This window comes from Haliotis rufescens, unplaced genomic scaffold, assembly GCF_023055435.1.
Source record: "Haliotis rufescens isolate VD_foot unplaced genomic scaffold, xgHalRufe1.0.p SCAF_352, whole genome shotgun sequence".
In the NCBI taxonomy this organism is placed as follows: domain Eukaryota; kingdom Metazoa; phylum Mollusca; class Gastropoda; order Lepetellida; family Haliotidae; genus Haliotis; species Haliotis rufescens.
The window spans coordinates 1-18,977 of NW_025964060.1; the positions used below are offsets into that span (position 1 = coordinate 1).

The following is an 18,977-nucleotide window of genomic DNA, read 5'->3' on the forward strand; positions in this document are numbered from 1 at the left end:
CGTCCATAACCATCTTCTGCTGCAATATTCACACATGCAAAATGTGTACCTTTCCTGTTACTGATGAATAACCCAACAATTGTAGACCTCACCCCACGTTCCTACAAGTCGTCTTTTATCAAAGAATCTTCCATGCTGGTGCGATACCACTGACAAAGAACTTCTCTGAAAATCTCATTTTAAACAATATCATCAGATTAATTCTGTAGCAATATGTGCTTGAGACAAATAGTTTCAGTGACCATGTCAGCGTTTGTTGTTTGTGACCTTATACCGTCATCAGTCTTCTGAGTGGTGTCCTTTCGTTGGTAGGGAAGATTTCCTGATGAAAAGTCGTGTCCCAGGATATTTCTCAGCCACAGGCCCATCAATACTGGCTGACCAATCAACTGAGTAGTTTCCAGAAGGTAACAGTTCGGTCTCAGCACCTATGATGATCCTGTCAATCATGTTTTCAATATCCTGGGCACAAGGAGAAGCGAATGAGCATTCGGGATTGGGAACTCGTGCAAAAAGGAAACCATTAATAACTGTATGAGTGTTCTTCTTATTTGAATTAGATTCAACCAGGATGACCTCTGTTCTTTTTCACAGCATAACTTGATTGATTGCCGTGAGATCAACAGGATCGCAGGAACAAGACGGGTCAGTGTTGTGAATATGATAATGCTGAAGTACTGATAATCTTTTTCTGATAATTGCCAGCACAAGACCAAGGTAGTAGATTCATGAATATGAAGAAATTCGTAAATTGAAATGAGCACTCGCTGAGACATTAGGAAAAACATGATTACATATTGATATTGCCATCTTTTGGATAAGGGTGTACAGCTAGTTAAACAGGATAGAGACAGTTGACTGGTACCACAGTAACTCCACATAGTGTTCTCAGTGCGTCTACATTTGGCCTTTCCAATCCCCATGTTCGTTCTTGAGAGTAATTATCCCATTATCTCATAATAGTTAGATATATTGGTAAGTAAAAATGTTAAATAGGTATCCTCTAACGTTTTTCTTGAGAGCAGAATTTGAAAGTATTGGAGCAATACTCACGGGACTTACTTTCTGTACAATATAATCTACATGTATATGATTTGACAAGTAGCCAACTTGCTTTAAAATTAGACAAAGGTGTTTGTTTGATACCTGTTTTATCTGAGTACCTTTCAGGTTTTTGGCCTGAGTTAATATTACCTTTTGTTTCAGTTATCTGTCTGGATTAAACGTTACTTACCATTCATACATCCATATGGAGATCCTTTCTATGCAGCATTTAAATTACATGCTGCAAGGTTAGGATCATCGACAATTATAAATAACGACGTAAAGTCTGCAAAGAGGCATATGTTACTGTGTGTATCATCAACAAGATCATTTATAAAAAAATGAAAAATATAATGGTCCAAGAGTGAGTTAGTGAGTATGTTTTCACACCGCTTTTAGCAATATTCAAACAATATCACGGCGGTGACACCAGGGCTTCACACATTGTACCCATGTCGGGTATCGAACCTGGGTCTTCGTCGTAATGAGCGAACGCTTTAACCACTAGGCTACCCGACCACTCCCCAATGGTCCTAGAACTGATCCCTGTGAAATACCTACATTGACAGATTCTAACTGTGATTCTTTACCGTTTAAAACAACATTTGTGATGTGTTTGATTGATCACCATCAAACCGTTTCAACAAGTGTCATGTTAAATGTTATAGATAACAGGACGGAGATACATATTGCAAAAGTTTATATAGTAGCTTGATTAATATTTTTAAGTGTTTTTCCAAACTCAGGAGCCCGGGAATAATCTTTCGTTTCATCTATATTTATGCAGTATCTATCGTTCACAAATCTTTCTAACAGATGTGACAACTTGACTTCGAAATTGTCTGAACGTATTCCAATCCATGGGTTAGACTTTCTTTTTTGCGGTTGCGTTAACGCATTAAACGACGCATATTATTTTCCTTACTTCTTGTGTAATAATTGTATTGGGCATATACACGTCGTAGATTTTACAAAGTATTACAGTAAATTCTTTAACTGCATCATCAACGCACATGCTATAGATTTACTCATTTCAGTCATTACTATTTGAGATCTGCTGATATACCATCAACATTCATTATTTCAGTTTATGTAAATATTTGTATGCAAAACATATTGGATTACCAATGCGAAGGCTAAAGATTCCTACATGTCCATCCAAGACCAAACTGTATTTCATTTCGTTTGTGAATGTGTTGATAAACCCTTAAGAAATCGATAAAAGCGACAAATGTGTTTCAAGGATATCATCCGGGTATCCACGAGGGAAAATAACAAAGGCAACACTCGCCCCGGTCAATTGTCAAAGATCAGAGCTTCTTGAACGTCCCATCAATTCTATTTCAGAAGCACACTAGCCTTGAACATAGTTTGCAAAGAGTTCGAATTAAATGAGTTATATTATTTTTTATCTAATAATGTCTTACAACACCTTTATAAACATATGGGAAAAACTCCAGTAGTTGATACTTTATCCTGTCAGGCCAAAGACTTAAACTGAACGCCGAAAGAAACTCTGCATCAGATTGAAGTGACTGCAAAAACTAAACATAACACAAGTTTGAGGTAAAGTATATTTAATAATGCAACAATTCCATAAAGTATTGAACAACTCAAACTTGACATCTTGTGGTTAAATAGCGGACACGAGACAAACAGAATAAGTGGGAGTTGAAAATGCAGTTGTCAAGATTTTCACTGCAATTCATTCAAACAAAAAATGTTACTTTAATGCCGAATGTGGCCGACCGGTGATTCCATACATGCTAAGACACTGCGTTGGACGGAACACGTCAAACGTCTGATGAGGTCACGTGGCAAGTGTTTCCATTCATCCTGTCTACTACGACTGGGGCCTGGCATGTCGTGTTTGTACAAAACAATCGGGGTTTATGCTGGAGGTAGGTCAGCACTACTTGACGGATGATGTCATATCTATAGCGTTGTGCATTGAGGTTTTCATTGATGACGACGAGTGGCGTTGTCTAGTCTCCACTAATTCCAACCCACGCCATAACGCCACCTCCACCGTGAGGAACGACGTCTGCGTCGAAGTTCAGCGGTCAACATCTGTCCCTCTCACAGTCGTTCGGCCCTGTTTCCTGCTGCTCGAAGTCTACTGGTAACACTGTGTGCTCAACCGCCGACCCAAAGCAGTCACTGCCGATGACGTCACTGTGAGGTGGTGGTTGCGGAGGTTCTGTTATTGTTTTTGATTGTTTGTTGTTTAACGCCGCACTCAGCATTATTCCAGTTATATGACGGCGGTCTGTAAATAATCCAGTCTGGACCAGACAACCCAGTGATTGACATCATGGACATCGATCAAGGCAATTGGGATACGATGACATGCATCAACCAAGTCAGCGAGCTTGACCACCCGATCACGTCAGGTCCTTCCTGCGACAAGCATAGTCGCTTTTTACGGCAAGCATGGGCTGCTGAAGACCTATTCTACACTGGATCTTCACTGGTGGTTGCGGAGGTGCAACGTTCGCAGATACCGAACTTCCTGTAGTGTAGTGAACTGTAGTCTCCCTGTCCGATGTCCTTCCTGTCTGTCTGAAAAGCTGCAACAAGTTTCCAAAGGCAACACGGGTACAGCCAAAGGTTGTTGCAACGTGGGCGTGCGTGGCCCCCCATCTGGACCATCCCAACTGCTTGCCTACGTAGTCTCGGTATTTCAAATGTGTTGTATTTTTTTACAATGTGGATGTTTGACATTGCTACTGTGCATATTTTATACCCATGTGACACGTGGATTTCTACTAGCAATGACATCACTTGGTTTTACATTTTTCGCATTTCTGAAAAACAGGTACGCATTGCCGGTAAGAAATAAATGTACAGAAACGATGCGTTTGGGCTATGTGTTTGTGCCTAATTGGATCAATTCAGCAGTACAAGAATTTAAAATCACATTATCTTCAAATGTGCATTTGCAATTCAGTTTAGTTGAACGCACCATATGAATAAAATGGGACATGTAATCTGGTGTCATAATGATAATTGAAGATAAGTGACGTAATTGTTACCATGACGTCACAATCAATTGACATCACTTATGGCTCTGCTACTGAAGCTGCTAGCAATACTTTTACACATTCAAGACACACCTTATTACTGTCTACAACCTGAAAAAGTTGGAAGAATGACGTTTGATGATAAATATAAGCTCACCCTCGTTTCTTTTGATATCAGATATATATACATCCATTGATAAAAGAGGAAAAGAAGTCGTGTTATCAAGTCGTTTTAATATATTTGATACCAAAAGACACTCTATACATACCAACTCACAGAAGCATAAAATATATGAAACTGAATATGACAAATAATTTAAACTAAAGAGTATAATGTTTAAAAGGTTCAGTGCAGAATTGAGATTGATATTTACAAATATGACCGTACATGTGTCATGTATAGTGGTTGAAATATAAGCGACAAAACCGTTTCCAGTTATAATAAATCTCTGCCAATAGTGGAGTCGATTGTCCGATTCCGACTACATCATGAACATTTCCTTGATTGGATACAAAGTGTTAATTACTTGGATTGAATGTTCTAGCTCTATTCCCTCAGTGTTTATATAAGTATGAAAGATGACATATCCACTCTAGTCCTATTAGTTTATTGTTTTATTTAAGAATTGACTTTCATCACAATTTCGTACCTAAAAAGATGTAGGCAAATATCTATACTGAGTGAATGAAAACGAGTGAATAGTTCTGGTATCTAACGAGCGAAAGCTCGAAAGATACCACAACTATTCACGAGTTTAAAAACAATGTTTTTACACAGGGGCGAGTTTAGTATTTTATTTAATACCTGTCATTTTTAGAATTATACTGTTGAGTGTGAATTGGCAGACACCTACACGATCCATGGCACAATCTAATTGAGTTTAACAAAATAATACTTCAAACACTCCAAAAGTTAAAACGTATGAATTTAATACAATACAGCGGTCCACCTTTAGAATTCAGGCGTCCGTTCAACAAAATTATCGGAGCACTTAGGTTATCGCAACTCATATACTTTGACTTAGACTAACGATTGTCGTTGCTCCACATGCCATCGCCTTGTCGAACGGGGCCTTGCACCTCAAAGTTTACAATCACGTCACGTTTACCCGATGACGTAATTTGTGGTATTTTGTTGCAAGATCGAACGGCGAAACAATGCCATGTGAGCTCCTCTCAGTGATTTATCATCTTCACACGCAATGTCGTTGAATAAGCCAAGGGATGTTCAGAGCTTTTGATATGTGTTCTTGAAACGTGTTCCGAGAGTACATAAGCACGCGTTTTGGTATTACACAATGTGTGATACAGCTGTATGTTTATTAAACGGGTGATCTCTTCACGGGCAAGTAACAAACAATTTTATTTAGCACATGTGACTTCATGTTTACACTGACAGCCTTACAGCAACTAGCTATATCGCTGAATAAGATAGTTCCCAAAAATGAGGTGACATGAGCGTGCGAAATGCATAACTTGCTCTTCACAAACATCAAGTACGAGGCGTCAAAGTGGCCGACACGATAAACGTGACGGGGGAAATTTGGGGAGTTGCTAATGGATCTGTGGCGGTAACGTGTTTTAGTCACCATTGATCAATTCGCAGATCATTGAAAGGTGATTAAATATGTGTCAAATAGACGCTAAGGTAAACTTATAGATTGCTGTAGACAATCACTGTCAGCCTAGACACGGATATACATATATATATATATAACCATGCCAAGTCTAAAGTCATAAGGTACATGTTGTAGTTTTATCAGATGCTTAAGAACTATACATAAAAAAATAAATATGATGTTATCCTGATGTTCTACATAACGAATCAATATTATGTTAATTTGTAATCTAATCCAGACCTTGAGGTTTACTTTTGCTCAGGGATTTGACGGCCTCTCTTATCTCTTGAGATGTTCCTTATGTAGTGATTAGCAGGGTTTTTAGTGTCCGTTGATTTATTTTCGAAATATGTATTTTAAGATAACAAAATAATAAATACGAATATATGTTTAGCTAATTGTGTGAGCACGTGTAAAAACTGCATTTTGAGGTCAACTAAAGAAGATCTTCAACACCGTATATTACATAGTGTTTTGAAATGTTTCACCAGATGAACACGTTCATTGTTTACATATCATATTCAATTCCATACAGTATTGCACATAACATTTAACTATGTTACATGTATATGACGGGTACATGGACTATTTAAAACCCATTCGCGTCTGGCTCTCAAGGCATGTATAAAGGTAACTTTTGTTGTTAAGCATTTGTGTGTGTGTGAAACACGTGTTCTTTTAACGGGAAATAAAACTATTTAGTCGTCTGTTCAGGATACTAATTTTAACTATTGTTTCCTAAGTAAACTATTATCTAAACAACATGAACTTACCTCCAGCTGAAATGTGTGGTCCTCGATGTCAAATTTCCATGTCAAAGTAACCCAGACATTACAGGCATACAACTATTATTTTGTGCTGTGACACCAGATGTTGTAATCAACTAGACTCATGTCGTAAACATCTATTGTTGTAGAAATATGAAACGCCTCTGCGAGAGAATAACTGTTTCGATTTTCAAACGAAACAGATTCCATTTGGTGTAATAGGTAATCAAATGATATAAATGGATAACTTTAAATGAAGATGCCAGGTGTTCGCACAAAGGGAACGTCTTTGCCACAGATGAATTTATGACGAATCCGTAAGCTCTTAGAATTCGTGATTGCCAGGTGGGGGCCTTGTCAATATACTATGTGTAAATTGTATGAACATGTAGAACGCATTTACAGAAGAAGAGTATTGAACAGTTTCTTCACCCAAAGTCATTTTGATTGGGGACTTTAATGCCCAGACATATAGTCTATGCGAGTACGAAATTCTTTACGAATACATAATTGAAGTATTTCATTTGAATATTGATAAAATCAGATCAGAGCTTAACCCTGAATCTGTGTTTCATGAAGTTGGGTTGCCACGCGTGAGAGCAGGACAAAACACAAGACAAAACAAGAATAAATAACTTTAGCTTTAAACCTATTAAAATCAGTAAAAAATGAAATCTGTTTATTGGTAAAGGAAATGATAAAATGATAGGTAAAACTGCTTGTAAAGATAAAAGTGTCTGACTCTAATATAATTGACTACTAACTTCTCTATTCAGACGTGCACCGCCCACTCACCTTTACATTTAGTGCAGGCAAAACTTCTGTAATTAATACATGTTGGTTGGTTGGTTGTTTAACCCCGCACTATATGACTGCGGTCTGTAAATAATCGAGTCTGGACCAGACAGTCCAGCGATTGAAATCATGAACATCGATCCACGCAATTAAGGTACGATGACATGAATCAACCAAGACAGCAAACCTGACCACCCGATCTCGTTAGTCGCTTTTTACGGCAAGCATGGCTTGGTGAAGACCTATTCTTTCCCGGATCTTCATACGTCAATTAATAAACTGGGCGGCAAAAGAAAGTATAGGTCGAGTTCCATGACCTATGGTTTTGCCACTTGGCTATCCCACCGTCTCAATGAGCCAAGACAACAGTATGAATCAGGTTTTAAGTGTCCTTTTCGGAAAAAAATATGAGGATTTATATCTACTTTTTTCTACGTTTTTGCTTGACGTTTACCTTTGAATGAGCCAAGTGTTGCTGCTCTATTTTAATTGCTATTCGGCAGCTTTTGAGTATTTTTAGCTCACCTGGTTAGAAGGACCAACGTGAGCTAATGCCATACCGTGGCGTCTTTCGAAACTAACGAAATTTGACTGGAAGCATCCCCAGGTGGTGGGTATTCAAAATTATACAAATGGCCAGACTATGAAAGTGATGGACGGAATGTGTTTTCTAAACATGCAACCTCGAAATATTTAACAGAGGCTACGGGTTTTGTGATTATATCCATACAATCTAGGCCATCTGGAAGCCATTCCATATCAGTTTTAAAATTTTGAACCGAGAATACGTCAAAATATGTTTGGACGCATAGTCGCCAGTTTGAAACAAGTATCGTAAAGCTCGAGAAAGCTGCCTTCTGATTGGCTAATGTCGATTTCTTGTCAGTCATTTCATGATCGGTCAAAGTTCGCGAGAGGTCGTTCTGACTTGACCCGTAATGGGATGTCCTCAGATCTTTGTTTCGTGTTAGCAAATACTAAGATCTGATTTTAATGAGATTGGTGACCGACTGAATATTTTATTTATTAACAAGTGATGACTTCCATGACGCCGAATGTACACTTACCCCAGCTAATTATTACTGCTTTGTCCATTTGAATTTTATTTCGTATCAACTATCATATAATTGGTAGAGTAGGAATGTAAGGGGGAAGTTGGGTGATTTTATAAAACTGGTTCCATGGTTGGTACCCCACGCAAGCTTAGCACAATTAAGTTTAGGTAGACAGGAACCTGGTCTAATGATTTCATGTTAGTCTGCCATCATGTGACATGTAAGTAATCAGACACATTCTGACAATCTGTTTACTGTTATTTGTTGTTATATTTTGATTGAACCCAACGGAAAAACTCAGAAATTCCGATAAATACCGTTGTCGTTGTGTGTGATTTTGCGTCAGTCATGGCGTCACACAGGACGGTAGCTTTGACAATTTCTGTGTATTGGTGACGGAGACCATGTGTCATTTGATTCTAAAATGTATGAGGAATTCAAGGATGTTTGTATCGCAGCTGAGTTTGAAATACGCGTAATGTTACAGGCGTCTCATTGCCGGTACATGTGAAATGTGATTTTGTAAACACTATCTAATATGGCGGAAAGTTCACAGTATACAAAAGTGTGAATTGTATCTGCGTGTCTGATGTATTTTGAATTTTATTCGACTTCAAAGTGAGGTTTGAAGAGGAGAGACATATATGTCCCTTTGTCATCCTGCCCCTGTTTAAAAAAACAACAACAAATAACCAAAACCCTATCTATAGCTCTGAATTCATCAGGGAAATCTGGTCAATCGTAAGACGAGAGTGTAAAGAAGGTGTCACGAGCTTGATTAAAATGGGAGAGAGAAAATATATATATCTCGCCAATCAGAAATATTTCTTTTTAAATTTAAGCAGTAATAATATGCAATACATCTCCATAGAAACAGATGTATATTTTACCTTTGTTAAACTATTTCGCCCAGATGAGGCCTGTGCTGTACTTGCATAAGTCCTGAAGCCAGCATTGTGCCGCCCTGTGAATTACCGATATGGTATTTAGCAGAGAAAACAGCCGGCAGCTTTGGTGTTTAAACCTTAGCCGGAATGCCGTGACGTCATCGACAGTGTGACGTCAGTGTCATTGTACATTTGACGCCACGTCAGCTTGGCGAACCTCGGCTCGGTCTGGGGTCACCGAGTGCAGCGAGATGTAAACAAACATTTTGTTTTGTGCTTCACGATTAATTACATATTTATGACGTAAAACTAACACAGACATTTATAACGACATGCATGAACATTTCACGAGGTGCGGTGCTTACATACAATTCACACATCATCTCTATTTACACTTAGTTAACAATTTTCTTACCTGATCATGCGAAGTTCCAAACACAACAAATGACAAAATGTCTGAAACAGTTTTTACAAGTTTTATTCATCTCCAAAAACAACAAACAGTTTCACGTAAATGAAGACATATTTATACACGACGACGTAAACGGCACACCACGTCACTGTCAGCGTCCTCCTCAACCGTCTACACAAACACGACACAGACGTCACTGAGCGCCGTGGGACACGAGCAGATCCAAAACTGGCGTATGTCCCATGCGTCTCGCCACGTCGGCCGCTGTCCGCCCCGAGTTGTTCCTGGCGTCGATGTCCACCATGTTCAGTGACAGCACAAACTTCACCGTCTCCAAGTGTCCTCTATAACAGGCGAGGTGAAGGGTGTTGTCACCGTCCTCGTCCACCAGTGACACATCGGCCCCTTTACTCACCAGGAGTTCCACCACGTCTCTGTGTCGCCTCAATGCTGCCCTCATCACCGGTGTCCTGCTCCCCCATCCTCTACTGTTGATGTCCACCACGTTCAGTGACAGCACAAACTTCACCGTCGCCAAGTGTCCTGCCCTACAGGCCCAGTGAAGGATGTTGTCACCGTTCACGTCCACCAGTGACACATCGGCCCCTTTACTCACAAGCAGCTCCACCACGTCTCTGTGTCGCCACTCTGCCGCCGTCATCACCGGGGTCTGGCTCCCCCCTCCTCTACTGTTGATGTCCACCACGTTCAGAGACAGCACAAACTCCACCGTCTCCAAGTGCCCTCCCATACAGGCGAGGCGAAGGATGTTGTCACCGTCCTTGTCCACCAGTGACACATCGGCCCCTTTACTCACCAGGAGCTCCACCACGTCGCTGTGTCCCCACCGTGCTGCCGTCGTCACCGGTGTCCAGCTCCACTGTCCCCACCTACAGTTGACGTCGATGTCCCGCGACAGGACCCGCTTCACCTCCTCCAGGTTCCCCCTCCTGCTGGCGACATAGAGGTCCCTGCAATCTACTGGTGATGGAGTCGCTGTAACACAAAGTAAACTCTGTACACTTCCAGACATCTTCGTCATACATCTACATGGTTCACACCTCAACGTGGTGACACGTGACACGGTACGTCATCGACCACTTCCACCATGGCTGACAATACAAGGATCAGCTGGTTCATGTGATCAAGGATAACGTCGTCAATGTTTAAAATCGTTCTGTCACATCCAGTTGTTGTAACATCATTCTGTGTATGGCTGGAGAGTGTTAACGTTTAATGAACTGAGCTTTATAAGATGATACGGTCAGTAACGTTGCTGTTTTGAAATATTAGATAGATCTAATAAGACATGACATTGGAGTATGTCAGTCTGTTTGTTTGCAGTAGTCCAGCAATAAGATGGCGGAGTCGGATAAAGACAGACAGTCCAGTGGTTGACAACAGGAGCACCGAGCGACACACCTGGTATACGATGACATGCAAGAAGCAAGTCAAAACCCAGCGTGTTAATTGTTGGAGGAATTAAACTGTGGGCTTTCTACCTGCTGAGTTGTCCCCAGTGGTCCTTGTGGTCGTCACTGGTGTCCCCTCGGTCCGACTCGGATCACTCGAGGCTGAAACACAGAACATGTTGTTCAGAAAACAATACAAACCACACAAGCATTATACATACACGATATGGCCATTTGTCAAATTGTATGTATTTGAATTTTTTACTGATTAGACCTAGATCTAATACAATTTTAAATACATTAATCTTAGTAGAGGTAAAACATTACTAAAAATATAAGGTAGTCTAGCGACTAACAAATCACTCAAACGACGATATAAATATACAACACAAACACTGAGATTGCTGTTCATATGAAGGTTTGTTGAGTGAACTTTCTGGCTTATATTTGTTACATGTTGATCTGACCTCATCTCCTACAAAGTTCTACAGTGACAGTATCTACCCTGTGTAGCAGGCTTTTTTGTGGTCACTGGTCTCCTCTCGGTCTGACTCGGGTCACTCGAGGCTGAAACACAAAATATGCTGTTCAGTGGGGTTTGGTGATTTGGGTTTTACACGCTCTTAGCAATATTCCAGCAATATGTGTGTGGGGGACATCAGATTTTGGCTTCACCCATTTTACCAATGTGGGGGAATAGATCCCGGGTTTTCGGCGTGAAGAGCGAATGCTTTAACCACTAGGCTACCCACAACCTCAATATAGGCCGTTAAGAAAACTGTATTTATTATATTGCAAATATTGCAGGTAAACAATATAACTACTGGCCTGAGAGAAGTTTTTGTCTTTCAGCAAATATGTGACTTTTAAATTTATTCACTGATGAACTTGATTTAAAATGCATTTGCTGTAGCAGAGGTATTATTAATAAAACGTAGCATGGTGACTGACAAAATCTGGAAATTGCTTATATGTTTTACATTAAGATTGCATTTAATCTACCCTGCGTTTCTTTAGGAAAAAAACACATTCTGAATTAGTCTAAGCTGCACACTTCCTCTGTGCTAACTTCAGAGATATATCTCTTCTCTTGTTTGAAATGTTTCAGGAACTAAATAGAATACAACATACAACACAAATGAACATTGCTACACCAGCGATAGAAATTGGCACTAGTCCTATACTCCTTGCCAAACATCCCAATAGTTCAGATATCATAACGACTAGGCTAGTCAACATGTCATTGTAAGGGGTTTATATGTTACCATAAGGCATTATAAGGACTCGAGGACTAAACATGTTAGTTTATATTGCTGTATACAGAAGAAAGACCAGATCTCAAATAGACTGAAACACAGAATATGTGCATTTATTATATTGGAACATCCGATGAAGGTATTAAAAAAGCTACCTACCCATAATTCCCAATTGTGGAATGATTAGTATCTGGCGTAAATTATTTGTTGTTCCGAGTGTATTTGCTTGATGTTTTAGTCCCCACCCTCTCCTATACAAACACTCACTTACTAGACACTGAACATATTACATTGTTTGATGTCTCGGATGATATTGTATTACAATCGTCGATATACAACATGCTATAGATTACTATTTCAGTGATGACATTTTCGTGATGATATACAATGAATGTAAAAGAGCAACATGTCTACTTCTCTAAGCGCGTGTGCAACACAGTGGTAATTCAGTGTCAGGAAAACTCTTTGCAACACTGTCATAATTCAGAATTCCGAGCGATGGCGGCAGTACGTCCATCACAGATCAGCTTACTATCTGAGACAGAAACTGTCACCGGCATGTTTGATACGCTGTTTGGATGTGTAAAGAAGGGAATAAACATGTGGCTCTATAAAGTGATAAGACCGAAATGCCGATTGCCCGTGTGAAAAACAGGGCTGGTGTATGATGTCTACTGTACAGTGTTAGAAGTGTTAATGCCACTTCCCGGTGTCATGAGAAACACATTGCTGGTGCATGATGTCTACTGTACAGTGTTAGAAGTGTTAATGACACTTCCCGCTGTCAATAGAAACACATTGCTGGTGCATGATGTCTACTGTACAGTGTTAGAAGTGTTAATGACACTTCCCGCTGTCAATAGAAACACATTGCTGGTGCATGATGTCTACTGTACAGTGTTAGAAGTGTTAATGACACTTCCCGCTGTCAATAGAAACACATTGCTGGTGTATGATAGCTGCTGTATAGTGTTAGAAGTGTTAATGACACTTCCCGCTGTCAATAGAAACACAGTGCTGGTGTATGATAGCTGCTGTATAGTGTTAGAAGTGTTAATGACACTTCCCGCTGTCATGAGAAACACAGTGCTGGTGTATGATGTCTACTGTATAGTGTTAGAAGTGTTAATGACACTTCCCGCTGTCAATAGAAACACATTGCTGGTGCATGATAGCTGCTGTATAGTGTTAGAAGTGTTAATGACACTTCCCACTGATATTAGAAACACAGGGCTGGTGTATGATACCTGCTGTACAGTGTTAGAAGTATTAATGATGCTTCACGCTGTCATTGGAAACACAGGGCTGGTGTATCATGTCTACTGTACAGTGTTAAAAGTGTTAATGACACTTCCTGCTGCCATTAGAAACACAGGACTGGTGTGTCATGTCTACTGTACAGTGTTAGAAGTGTCAGTGACACTTCTCGCTGCCATTAGAAACACAGGACTGGTGTGTCATGTCTACTGTACAGTGTTAGAAGTGTTAATGACACTTCTAACTGCCATTAGAAACACAGGACTCGTGTGCCATGTCTACTTACAGTGTTAGAAGTGTCAGTGACACTTCTCGCTGCCATTAGAAACACAGGACTGGTGTGTCATGTCTACTGTACAGTGTTAGAAGTGTTAATGACACTTCTCGCTGCCATTAGAAACACAGGACTCGTGTGTCATGTCTACTGTTCAGTGTTAGAAGTGTCAGTGTAACTTCTCACTGCCATTAGAAACACAGTGCTGGTGTATCATTTCTACTGTTCAGTGTTAGAAGTGTTAATGACACTCCCCGCTGCCATTAGAAACACAGGACTCGTGTGTCATGTCTACTGTACAGTGTAAGAAGTGTCAGTGATACTTCTCACTGCCATTAGAAACACAGGACTGGTGTATCGTGTTTATATTTCACAAGTTTAGAGGTACAATCAAGCAGGCTCTTTCTGCTAAGATTTCAAAGACCGTCATCTGACTCTTGCTCAGAAGTTGCTTAATCATGGTTACAGCATTCAAGGCCTCAGTGAAGTTTTCAAAAAGCTTGATGGTAAATATGCGGAGGACATATCCAAATCTGATGCGTCAGTGACAAAAATGATGTCCGCCACAAGTCCCCTATTTGACTCCCCTTTTCGCAAACATCTGGCATCATCACATGCTCATGACAGTTTTCAATGTTCCCAACAGATTATAGAAATCCAACCTTTCTGTTTCTGTTCCGCAAAGTCTTGGATGTCTTTCTCACGCAGCGCATCACGTTCCTCCAGTTCCTGTATCTGTAATGATGACATTTAAGTTTAGTCTGGTGGATCAATTTATTGACACACTCATAAACTAATCATGCTAATAACACAAATACAAAGAACATATCATAACGAAATCAGCAAACCTGGGAGTGAGTAAGGTTCTACGCTGCTTTTAGCAATATTCCAGCAATATCACGGCGGGGTACACCAGAAATGGGCTTCACACATCGTACCCATGGCCATGTCGGGAATCGAACCTGGGTCTTCGGCGTGACGAGCGAACGCTTTAACCACCAGGCTACCGGACCGCAAAACTGGGACAACGGCCAATTATGTCATTTTGCGTTGTCACCATGGCAACCGAAACTTAGTCACAACGTTTGTAAAATTCGAAATATCGAAAGATTAAAAAAACAACAAAGCAACCTGAGTATTTAGGTTGAGTACTTGTATATACAGGAGTATTTACCTGACAGGTTTAGTATATGCAGGAGTATTTACCTGACAGGTTTAGTATATACAGGAGTATTTACCTGACAGGTTTAGTATATACAGGAGTATTTACCTGACAGGTTGAGTATATACAGGAGTATTTACCTGACAGGTTTAGTATATACAGGAGTATTTACCTGACATGTTTAGTATATGCAGGAGTATATACCAGACAGTTTGTATATATACAAGAGTATTTACCTGACAGTTTGAGTATATACAGGAGTATTTACCTGACAGGTTGAGTATATACAGGAGTATTTACCTGACAGGTTTAGTATATACAGGAGTATTTACCTGACAGGTTGAGTATATACAGGAGTATTTACCTGACAGGTTTAGTATATACAGGAGTATTTACCTGACATGTTTAGTATATGCAGGAGTATATACCAGACAGTTTGTATATATACAAGAGTATTTACCTGACAGTTTGAGTATATACAGGAGTATTTACCTGACAGGTTTAGTATATACAGGAGTATTTACCTGACAGGTTTAGTATATACAGGAGTATTTACCTGACAGTTGTGTGTATATACAGGAGTATTTACCTGACAGGTTTAGTATAAACAGGAGTATATACCAGACATTTTTGTGTATATACAGGAGTATGTACCTGACAGGTTTAGTATATACAGGAGTATATACCGGACAGTTTTGTGTATATTCAGGAGTATTTACCTGACAGTTTGTATATATACAATAGTATTTACCTGATAGTTTGAGTATATACAGGAGTATTTACCTGACAGTTTGAGTATGTACAGGAGTATTTACCTGACAGGTTGAGTATATACAGGAGTATTTACCTGACAGTTTGAGTATATACAGGAGTATTTACCTGACAGGTTTAGTATATACAGGAGTATTTACCTGACAGGTTGAGTATAGATAGGAGTATTTACCTGACAGGTTGAGTTTATACAGGAGTATTTACCTGACAGTTTGAGTATATACAGGAGTATTTACCTGACAGGTTGAGTATATACAGTAGTATTTACCTGACAAGTTGAATATATAGCGTTGTTACATGGGGGTCTCTGAATGTCGCACATATTTACACCAAGTACCACTTACCCTGCATGATCGTGGACTGTGTTGTTACAGGTACAGATAAGATACACAAATCCATGCTTTCAATTCATCAAGTGTTAAAATAGCCATTGCTAACGGTGATGCAAGGTCTCTAATTGGTTGTGTAATTTGGCAATGTTGTATGAGGATGCATTGTTTATGTAAGGGTTCAGTAGAACATTGTGTTTTAATAATAATCAGGAATGTATTAGTAGATAATGTAAGCAGTGGTGTGGAAGTTACTGTATGTTGATGATTTTGGGTTCGAGTACAATCTGGAATATTCTAGAACAGCCATAGATGAACTAGAAATGGTATGGAACTTTCTAGAAGGTATTTAGAGCCTATAAGTGGGAAATAACATGCCTCTCTCATCTCACATTACAACAAGTCCAGCGGTTGTGTGAAAATACTATTTTCACCATGGATATTCAGCCTGGGCCTATTTTGGAAGCTTGACCATTGTTGCTGCTTGGTGAATATTATTGATCTCTGACTTTATTGTTATTACCTTTGCTATGAATTTGATATTTTTGTACTGCCATTGAAATTTGTACTATCACCATATTGTGTATTGTTATTTTATTTTTTTTCAATAATTTTTCATAGATTTGTAAACCTAGTATTTTTTCCTATACATTTTTTTAATGTCATATGTCGTTGTTATTTGCAGGCGTACGCATTTCTGGTTGAACTTATTGTTATAATCTGGAATTTAGACACTAAACAGTGGTTATGTTGAAACACTCGATAGGGCAGGTGCAGACAGGAAACACAATTTATGTAAGCCAGTAACCCCTATGATGAGATGATAAAGTAAACCCTATGTTGACATGCCCAGTAACCTTCTGTTGAATTGTCATGCCCAGTAAGCCCTATTGCACATGCCAAGTAAACCCTATGTTGACACGCCCTGTAACCTTCTGTTCATCATGTCTATAAATATCACTTCAATCCATTGGCTGTTGATATAGCAAAGCAAGCAGCTTTGTTAGACACTCTTCTCCCGGATGGGCCTCAACCCCCAAAGTGACTGGAATTTTTACCTTACTAAGGAAGCGTTATCCCAAGAAGACCATTTGCTACATTTGACCACTTTCCAACATGCATTGTTCACTCGTCAAGCCGAAGACCCGGGTTCGATTCCCGTCATTGGTACGATGTGTGAAGCCCAGTACTGGTGTCCCCTGCCGCGATATTGCTGGAATATTGCTAAAAGCGGCGTAAAACCATACTCACTCACTCATTCAACATGCGTATTCATAAGCTTCTCTCATGTCAGAAGAATAGTAGGAAATTTGATGAGGTCTGGTTGTGAAATGTTTCTGACTCTTTGACCTTTCCATTCGAATGATTCTCAGACCTACGTTACACTTCTGCATTTGGGATATTTTTAGGAAAGTTTCAGAATGATTTTTCTTTCAATCAAACATTTTCTAAGACGTGTATGAAAGATAAACTTTTGTCTCAAACTTTAAATTGTATTTCTTGTACTGAAATTTGTTTTAGCTTTAACCAGCCATAAATTGTCCATGTTAAATATAAAACTGCAACAAATCTAAAATAATGATAACACTCCTTCACTGGGCTGACCCACATCGTGACCAGGTCCCCCAAAGCAGCTTAACATTGACAACAATAGGTGAAAGATAACAAATACACACAGGCTCATGAATATTCACAGAGCACCTTGCTTATGAAATAGACAGGTTCTGACAAAAAAGATACCAGACTTAATGGTCTTATAAACGTGAATGTGTAAAGTGTGTGAGTGTCTGTACTTACCCTTTGCTGTATTCCCTGAAAGTCCCTTTGGATGTCTTTGGTCAGCTGAACTCGTAATTTGCTAAGACTCTCTTTGTAAGAGTCTCTTTCAAGTTTAACTTGTCTGAACTTTCGTCTAACTGAGCGAAGTTGCGTTTTTGTGTTGTGTACTCTGGTTTTCAGGCTGTTAACTACATCAAGAACACGCCCGCTGATAATATTCCCAATGTATTCTTCTTTTAGGATGTCAGTAATCGCTTGCTTCACTAGAGGCTTTACCAAGGCAGGGATCAACGTGTTAGTCAGTTCTTCTTTCAGCAAGTCAAAGTTGTTACTCATTTCAGTCCCCAAATCAGCAACTGTGCTTTTCCACGCCTGGATCGTTGTGTCCAGCAGGTTTAATTTTCTAGAGAAGGCTGCCAAATTTGTATCAGCATGTACGTCTCTCACACCACACAACGACACAAGAATGATGAATACAACTCTCGTAAGTTCCATCGTGTAGGGATGATGCACAGCTCGCCGCAGTTAGGAGCAAACTGCGTTGGTGCTGGATATACATCGAAGCTAGCCTGACTCACGTGTTGACAAAAAGCCAACAGAATGCTCTGACAGAAAATTCCTGTGCGTACATGTGGCCCACAGCAGCAAATAAGGCGGGCAACTTCATCAGAGTATCGTGTTTCATACCAAGTATGTTGCCACAATAGTCTCGTGTTTAGAGTAGTATTACTATTGAAGTAACTTGAAAAATATTAGATTTCTTGTATACTCTAACCTGATCCAATCCCTTAACATTAATAATGTGCGTAAATTACTTCTCTTTGTCTCACCCTGTGGAACTTACTTATTACCATCCCTGACACCAAGTTCTATATGTCCAATGTACAACATGTACCTTTGATCCACCCGTAGCAGACAACCAGGCATCTATGCCACATGCAGTCTCACATATGCCTTTCTCCCCCACCCCTAAGAATCCCCCTCCCTCTTTTTGTTTCTAAACAAAGACATTTGGCTACATGTTCGTTTGATAAGGCTAATACACATGTTGATTCCTTGTGATTGAAGTTACAGATCACAAACCAATCAAATCGGTATATCCAGATCTGTTCATAGCCATTGTGGGGAGGTTAAA

At 39.7% G+C, this 18,977-nt stretch overlaps 1 protein-coding gene across 2 annotated transcripts; it reads right to left on the minus strand.

The window, feature by feature from the left end:
- Positions 1-9,653: 9,653 nt before the first annotated feature.
- LOC125372109 (ankyrin repeat domain-containing protein 50-like) lies at positions 9,654-18,384 on the minus strand. Of its 2 annotated transcripts, XM_048381136.1 has the most exons (6): positions 17,861-18,384; positions 14,464-14,536; positions 11,519-11,581; positions 11,105-11,176; positions 10,099-10,598; positions 9,654-9,897 (listed from the first exon to the last, which is right to left on the minus strand). In XM_048381136.1, the coding sequence occupies exons 1-6, from the start codon at positions 18,335-18,337 to the stop codon at positions 9,796-9,798; spliced, it is 1,287 nt and encodes a 428-aa protein (XP_048237093.1). In that variant the 5' UTR covers positions 18,338-18,384; the 3' UTR covers positions 9,654-9,795. The 2 variants fall into 2 exon arrangements, with proteins under 2 accessions (XP_048237093.1, XP_048237092.1); XM_048381135.1 differs by having other exon boundaries at positions 9,654-10,598; positions 17,861-18,382.
- Between the last annotated feature and the right edge of the window lie 593 nt (positions 18,385-18,977).